General features: G+C 37.7%; 1 protein-coding gene across 3 annotated transcripts; it reads left to right on the top strand.

The window, feature by feature from the left end:
- The first annotated feature begins 392 nt into the window (after positions 1-392).
- LOC112174234 (membrane protein of ER body 2-like) lies at positions 393-4,074 on the top strand. Of its 3 annotated transcripts, none has more exons than XM_040509786.1 (7): positions 393-575; positions 766-1,194; positions 1,307-1,381; positions 1,550-1,588; positions 1,844-2,032; positions 3,304-3,365; positions 3,489-4,074. In XM_040509786.1, exons 1-7 carry the CDS (start codon positions 431-433, stop codon positions 3,927-3,929), a joined length of 1,380 nt encoding a protein of 459 aa, XP_040365720.1. In that variant the 5' UTR covers positions 393-430; the 3' UTR covers positions 3,930-4,074. The 3 variants fall into 3 exon arrangements, with proteins under 3 accessions (XP_040365720.1, XP_040365719.1, XP_040365721.1); XM_040509785.1 differs by having other exon boundaries at positions 751-1,194; XM_040509787.1 differs by lacking the exon at positions 1,307-1,381 and having other exon boundaries at positions 751-1,194.
- Positions 4,075-8,806: the final 4,732 nt, after the last annotated feature.

Here is an 8,806-nt window from a genome sequence, read left to right as displayed (position 1 = left end):
TAAGTATGTACCCCTTAATTTTTCTACTGCTTATTTCTTCACTTTCCATTTCAAACGGGATCTGTACTTAATTACAAAGACATGTGATCGACTCTTATATTTTCTTAATGCATAGTCTATGTATATACTAACTTTTTGAATTATGATTCTTGATTCTCTTATATAGTTTACACAACCACATAGCTCATCACATTGAACAACCAACTCAGAAACTTGATTTGAAGTCAACTATACGTCTATACTGGTAATTAATTTCTTGGTCCAAAAAAATAAAAACAAAAACAAAAACTAACTAAAATAAAGTCTAGTAAAACTATGATGAGGACACACTCCAATGCTTATATATTAGAGTTCACACAAGCAGAGTCGACCTAGACCTTCCTTCACAATAAAGCAATAGAGACTGTATCTGTGCTGCTGTTAGCTGAAAATGGAAGCACCATTAGAAAGGCTGCCTCGCCAAAACAGCAACACAGACATTACCACCAATAATGGTGGGAATGTTGTCTATTCCTTAGAAGAAGGGAAGAGAAGCCCAAGAAATGGTACTCACATGGTCTCTGATAAAAGAGCAGGTAAAGATATATTTGAAATTTGTAAATGAGTTTATTAATATGTTTACGTATCAAAACTGCCAGTAGGAATATAAATATCAATTGCTGGACTTTAATCCAACATTTGGTGAATGGATATATAGGAAGATCCATGATAAGAGTTTGTAACTTTTCTGATAAATTGTTTAATTTGCAGAATGGCCCGTTTCAGGTACTGAATTGCTATACGGAGCTACATCCAATAGTGGACACGGAATAGTGACTGTTGGAGTAGAGAGCGTACGTTTTCAAAAGAGTGTTGAGACCAAGCACCAAGACGAGGATACTAGGAAGTTGAAGGATCTTGGCTCTTCATCCTCCGAGCAGACGGAGCAGTCCCCTGAGGAAAATGGAGTGGCTAAGCATCGAAAAATTAAGTTGAGAGATCTTGAAGGGGTGTTTGAGAAGACGGCTGCGCATGAATTCTACTGTCCTAATTGCAATGCTTGCATCACCGAGGTTATAGTCCGCGATAGAGAATCAAAACCTCCTACCCCACCACTTATTGAGCCAGATGAACCAAAACCTCCTACTCCACCACTTATTGAGCCAGAAGAACGCGTCAGATGCACTTCGTGCTTTGGTCTCCTATTTCGTGCAGGTACTTTTACATGTTAGTTCTCTTATATAAGAAGTTTTGTTTCTATTGCACTGTATCTATATTGTAATGAAATACGGTTTCCATTTTCTAATGGGCTGGCATATTGAGGCAGATGAACCAAAACCTCCTACTCCACCACTTATTGTGGCAGATGAACCCTCGTGCTTTGGTCTCCTATTTCGTGCAGGTACTTTTATATAAGAAGTTTTGTTTCTATTGCACTGTATCTATACTGTAATGAAATACGGTTTCCATTTTCTAATGGGCTGGCATATATGTTACTGTTGACGTCGCATTAGTTGTTTCGATCAAGTTTTGGTTGATACGTACATTAACTACTCTTTCACTTTGACAGGCACTCAAGGTAAACAATCTCTTGATACAGGCACTCAAGGTAAACAATCTCTTGATACTATATATTCTTCAAAATTTTTGGGCAATTCTCGATAAAACTTTTTGGTGTAGTTAGATCCCATAATCATGTTGTTCTATGATTTTTTTGTATTTGTCAGATGCCTGTCTGGTAATTTCTGAAAAACGTTTGTTAACCCTACCAATTTGTCATTCTATTCACACCTACAATCTTATATGCATGTCATGTTTGTTCTCACTTTTGGTTTCTCGATCTCTTTATATTGTGTTGATGCAGAACCTACAGAGGGCACAACAGTTATTACTGTGATCAAACCGCCGGAACAAACGCCGGCAGGGTCTGAATTACCACGAGATGCTAATAATATGTTAGAAATCCTCAAAAGCATCGTTTACGGTGGTTTAAATGAAGCAATTGCAAGCTTAAGCATTGTGGCCTCTGCAGCTAGTACTGATACTGCCACATGTAAGTACTGGTTTCTACTCTCTCTCTCTCTCTCTCTCTCTCTCTCTCTCTCTCTCTCTCTCTCTCTATATATATATATATATATATATATCCAAAGCGGAGTTCCACTTTGAAATTAACGTGTGAAGTTCAAGTTTTTTGTCACTTTTCGGTCGCATATCCACATCTCGACCGTTCAGTTTTTAGGTAATAGTGTATAGATCATCTCTACAAATTTTCAGCCAAATTGATGACCGTTAAGGCATTGATAACTGCCTTAAAGCTAGTACGGTTCAGGTTGGACAGATTCAGTTCGTCGATTGGTTTAAGCGAGTTAGATACCCATCAATTTGGCTAAAAATTTGTTGAGATGATCTATACACTAGTACCTAAAAACTGAACGGTCGAGATGTGGATATGCGACCTAAAAGTGACCCAAAACTCAAAGTTCACTCCGTAATTTCAAAGCGGAGCTCCGCTCTGGATATGATACACACACACACACACACACAGAGCCGTTCCAAAGAGGACGTCCACACTGTTGTTAAAGTGCGGACGTCGACGCTGCAGCTCTGCTCGGAGCGCGACGGAGCTGCGGGGCTTGCCTGAAGGACGTCAGGGATCAGACGGAGCGGTTTATAGTCGGTGGAGTCGCCGGCGACAGGGTTGCAGCTCGCTGCAGAAAACGGGTTGATGCCCAGAACCTGCAACCCCCACCTCCTCCGACCTCTAACGCTGCCCAGAACAATCTGGGATGCCTCCGGCCTCCCTCTTGCAAGTCGCGCGCTGCCGTCGCATCCTGAAACGCCTCAGCTACGTCGACGTCCGCACTTTAGAGAAGTGCGGACGTTCGCTTCAGAACGGGCCCATATATATATATATATATCTATATATATATCTATACTATTATTAAGAGAAGAGAGCTTGCTCTCCAAAACAGTAATTTTTTTTTTACCAATTTAACCTTTATATATTAAAAATCTATGAAATATAATTAATCAATAAAGATAATATGGTAAATTGTAAAATAGAAGAAGAAAAATTAAAAAGCAGAAAATGTGGTAGTTGTATCGGAAGTTTTTCCACTACTTTAACTTCTCTCCACACACTTAGTGGGTGGGGCCTGCTAATATATATATATGACAGGTCATTTCTAGAAAGAATCTCCTTACTTTTAAAATTTAAATTTTATTATTATTTTACACTAGATATGACATAATTCAACGATTTCAACTGTTGATATAAATAATGAGCATAATATATGTATTCATAACCATATTGTATATTTGCAGTGAACATTTTCGTTTTGGCACTGGCAAACTTGTTGGGTGGTCTTTTCGTCATCGGACACAATGTTAGTATATTACATCTGAATATTAACCAGATCCCAATTAAACCTCAAAGTTAGCGTAGTTTGTGAGATTTAAAAATATGTTTCTTATTGATTGTAATAACTAATTAAAATGATATATTACAGCTCTGGGACCTGAAAGCTGATCAAGTAGACAGTAAATACAAAGAAGTACTAGGGAACAAAGATAATTTCTTTTTTCATGTCCCGGTTGCCATACTCTCGTTCCTCATTTTCGGGTTAGTACCTCCTTTGGTTTATGGCTTCTCGTTCTCTCAGAGCGACGACAGCAACCTAAAGATTGCAGCAGTTGCAGCATCTTCTATTTTATGCATCATACTTCTCGCAATTGGAAAGGCTTACATCCAGACGCCACCAAAGTACATCAAAACTGTGCTGTACTATATCGTCATAGGGGTTGGCGCCGCCGGTGTTTCTTACTTGGTAGGTGACTTAATTGACAAACTTGTAGAGAAGCTTGGCTGGTTCAACTCAACTGTAGCTGGCTCTCTGCCTCTTCCTCATCTGACTATGAGTACAGTGAAACCTGCATGGGAATCCTGGTGACATTCTATATCTCTCAATGGAATCCCAGCATGCACTTGCCATTTTTCAGCTAAGTAACTTTCTTACACAATAAAGTGGCTGAAAATGTTTTGCTCAGCTGGTTTGTAATTCTAGGATTTTTTTTTTTTTTTTTTTGGTTGAGATCGAATAATGCCATAGTGCACGTGCAAGACGATTTTAATGCTCTGTAATTTTAGACTGTTTCTGTTGAAGTTGTATGTGCAATAATGAGACCGTTTCCTCTATGGGTGGTGTTTGCCAAGTACGGGTTCTACGCCCTAAATCATAGAATTTAGAACAATTTTTAAGTTCACCCTTATGATGAATGAGCAAATGCACCATCTCTTGTGATTAACGCATAATAACTTTATAATTTTCTAATCCAACCATTTATGTTGTATAACGTAATATAAAGATTAGCTCTATAAAAAATCAATCAAATTGAAGATCTTTTAGTTATTCATTTGTATGAAATACATGGATGGTTCATCATAGTAGTAGTAAGTATTGTTAAAACCATCCATTTGTTTGATTCAATTAGATAATTAAATGATTTCCGATTTGATTGATTTTTACAGAGATGATCTTTAAAGGATAATTTAAGATATAGACCGTTGGATATAAATTTATTAAGTAAAAATATGTTAATCGACAACGGGGGTGAATATGCTCATTCATCCTAGGGGTGAACCTAAGAATTGTTCTAGAATTTATATGTATCAATTAATCTTAGAGTGGTTTGTGTGCGTATTATATATTCGTTGATCAAATTAGTATCTAGATGAAATATATTTTTAAATTTAAAATTATAAAATTTTATTATCACGCAACTTGGTATCTCATCCACATTACTGTTAAATTTTTTTTGAGGGAAATGGAATCAGGTTCCATATATATTACGACGTCACTGCGTCAAGCTAGAGGGTTTCACGAAACCACTCATAATACAAGTTCAAGCACAATACAGACTGCACAAAGCAGCCAAAAACTAAAAAACTGCCCAAAGCAGCCAGATTATTACTAGCCAACAAAACTAAAACCTAAAGGAACTGCTGAAAAAAAAAAACTAAATCTCTAACCCTACCCTATCCAAAGATGGAACCACTGCCTTGAGCATCTTGACGCCTCAGACCCAAATGGTGTACGTCGCAACAAATCAACACAGTTACACGGTAACATCAAAGAGACAGAAATAGGGCTAGAAAAAAATTGACTACCTCCCAAAAGCCTAGACCAGCCCGAACTAGGTGAAAAGAAATAGGAGAATTGGGCCCAAATAGACCCAGATCACTAGGCTGCACAATACAACCCAGCAAGGCAGAGGCCCAAGCCCGCAGCCAAAATCCAACTTCCTCACACCATCCGGGCCCGACCAACCTTCCCGGAAGGCAACCCCGCCCTTCACAGATCCGGCGGCCTCCATCGCTCCTCCACCATCACTGGGTCCTCCTTGAGTCCTACCCGAGAGCCTGCCTCAAAAAGACGATCAACGGAGGCCTGGATAACCTCCCCCGCCGATTGAGAAACCTGCACCCGCTCCGCCTAAGATCCGAGACCCCAACCGGTGATCAAGCAACCACGATCAGATCGCCTCCCCCAAGCAAGCCAATCTGCTAGCAACCGAACCAACGCCGTCGACGAACCAAGGAGAAAACACCGCCTCTCCGTATCCACGTCGTCGCTGTCTTGTCGCCGCCTGGTCTGGGGACCGTGAGATCGCCGCCGCCAGCACGCGAAACCCTAGGTTTCACCAAAACGAGGTCGCTCCGAAATCCCCGGAGGCCTCAACTCTTCCCCACTCAACTCTCTATGTCCAATGTGCTATCCACATTACTGTTAAATGTGAACACATGATGTGCATATAATCTTTCCAAATTACAATTTTGGAAGAAAAGAAGAGTTTTAAATTTAAATATGAAGGTCTAATTAAATTACAATTTTGGAAGAAAAGAAGAGTTTTAAATTTAAATATGAAGGTCCAATTATAATCCTTTTTTTTTTAATTATATGTACACTCACTTTAGAAGGACTCCATTTTGCAAATAAAATTCTTTTAATAGTCGTGGTGTAATGATCCAAAACGTAGTTTTATCAGAGTTGGGACAGTGAGTTTTGTTTGTAACTTTAGTCTATGTTTGTAGCTTTCCTCTATCTAGAAAAAAAAAACAACCCTGTCTTTTTCATATATATTAAAATGGGCACATGATTAAAAATTTAAAATAGTGCAGAAAAATCTGACAAGAAAGTTCTTTTACTTTTTCTTTTTCTTTAAAGACTAGGCCTAGGCTCCCTTTGCCAATGATGCTGCGCGTTCTGTTTTACCGACCAAAAAAAAAAATACTCAGTTGGTTTTGATGCTGTTTTTTGTTGCTTCTGTTTGTCAGTTCTTGAATAAGTCTATACTCTATCGAGTTATGGTTGTCGTCGTGGATTCTAGCATACGGATTGATTTGGATAGCTGGTTCGCAGTTAACAGGACCCAGTCTTACTCTGGCTTAACGCCGGGTGTTTCTTTATCAGCCTGTGTTGAGGAGAATGGGAGATCCTGGGATAGCCCGCCCAATAGTCTTCTATGGTCAGTTCCTATTCCAGTAATTGCTACTTATTTTGGTCAATTTAGCAAGATCAACGACTCAAATTGGTCTCCGTTGTTGGATTCATTGTCGCGTCAATCTCTCTTTGTTAGAGTGAGGATACGTGTGAGTAGTCTTTTGTTGTTGTTCCTTGATGTAACCCTAGTTTGGTGCTGTGATTGCTTTGTAATTGCAGTTTATGAATGAAGTTATTTCCAATAAAGAAAAAAGTTGGGGTGCTTTTTTATTGTCAATTAATTAAGTTAGGTCATAAATGATCACCATCCTTGAGAGATTGTCATGATTTTGTTTGTTTTGAAAATTTGCTTGTACTATGTTTAGATCTCGTAAAGCTATTTCCTGATATTCTATCTATACAGAAACAAAATAAAACATGATGGAGTCCCAAGAGTTATGATTGTGGGATTCTCGATTTTTTGCATTTTTCTTTTCATGAATTGATATTTCATTATTCTGAGACTATGTCTTCTTCTCTTCTTTAAATTCCCTTATTTCATTAGATTGATCAATAGGCTAATGAAGTTGTCTATGACCTTAGCTCGTTTTTTCAGCACCATGGCTCTGCTGCCCATAAGAAAAAGATAATTCAAATTTAGCACTTTAATCAACATCGCAAATGATGATTATTCATCTTTCATTGTTAAGGTACAAATATGAGAAGTGTATTGTTTTTAAGATACATACATCCCTTGCATTCAAAGCATTTAATGTTTTGAACTATAACCTTAAAAAGGTCATAAGTAACACCTCAAAAATGTGAGACACGCTACTTGACTTCAATTTCTTTTCTTTTTTTTCTCTTTCCACATTAAATTGTCAGCATTGGATCCAAAATCATGTGTAACACATTACATAATCACATGTAGAAATATCTGGTACATTAATCTGAGTGTTAGTTGAGAGTTTCATTAAGTGGTCCTAAATAGCTGAGTTGGGTAAGAAGAAATGGGTTCACACACCTTATGTATGGTCAAGAACCTACCACCAAACCCTAAAGGACATTATCCCCAGAGAAGGTGACTTTTAGGACACACATTCATGGTTTGCTTGTACGTTCAACTTCAATATGTGTTTGGTAGGAGGATTAAATAAGTTATAAGTGCACCAATTAATTTTTCTAGGGCTCATTTATTCCACTTCCCGTTTAAACGGGATCTGTCCCTATTTGGCACGTGGGCAGCTCTTACCTATTACCACGCTTCCCGGCCATGATGCCCCATCCCTCATAATTTTTCTGCACTATATTTATTTTTCCTTTTCTTTCTGAACAAGATTATGACGAAAATCCTTTTCAGATCTTGATGACACCAAGATCCGGGTTTTGTAAACATTGTTTTATACCACTCAAGCGTTCGAGTCTGACAGACTCCTTGGTGGCAGACTCCACCAGCCCTCCGCGAGCTTTATTTACCGTGTCATTGCATGAGTTGTGGAGTCATGAATACACCAATTTGGAATTGTTGGGATATGGTTTTGTACTATTGCAGCAAAGAGACTTCCATGGACCAAGGTCCACCTGCATCTGGGCAGAAAAATCAGATATTTTGCAACCAAATGCCCTATTTTACCTATGGTCTACCTGCACTTGGTCCATATTAGAATTTTTCCTATTGCAGGGGTAGTGATGATTGCGTTTAACTGTAATTAAAGTTATCCAAGTTTAACTTAAATTGAAAATTGAATTTCAAACATTTTTGATACTAGTGAAGTTTGATTGATAGCTTGATCATAATATGAGCTGTAAGCTCAAACACAAACAATAGATGTCAATTTTTTGCTAACTTTATGAATTTTGATTTAATCATTACATAAATTGTGAGCAGTAACGTAATTTGTAAAGTTATTTGTAAAAGTGTGAAAACAAATAAACAATTATAAAGATATTTTAATCAATTTATAGTTTTTTCATTGTATGAAATAAAAAGACTATATTGTGTAAATCTAATTGAAAGGAGTTACTGAAATCAATCAAAAAGAGATGATTATCTCAGGTCCTCATTACACGTTTCACCATTGGTTGTAAGATCGATTTGTCTGCATCAATGAGATTTATCTTGCTTGATATACTCTCAAAAACTTTGAATACCATTCTAATCATCTATGACTACAAAATTATTTGGTTATTTAGAGCATTTTTAGCAACTCTCTATTTTGACTCCTTAGCTATTTTAGAGAGCATGTTTAACTTTTTATCTATTTTAGCAGCTGCACCAGACTCCTAAGTGGCTCTCCATTATAACTTTTAGCTATCTCGCTCCTAAATATAAAGAGCAAGATAAAGCT

The sequence above is a fragment of the Rosa chinensis genome, chromosome 6, assembly GCF_002994745.2.
Source record: "Rosa chinensis cultivar Old Blush chromosome 6, RchiOBHm-V2, whole genome shotgun sequence".
Taxonomy (NCBI): domain Eukaryota; kingdom Viridiplantae; phylum Streptophyta; class Magnoliopsida; order Rosales; family Rosaceae; genus Rosa; species Rosa chinensis.
This window is presented reverse-complemented; position numbering and strand designations above follow the sequence as displayed.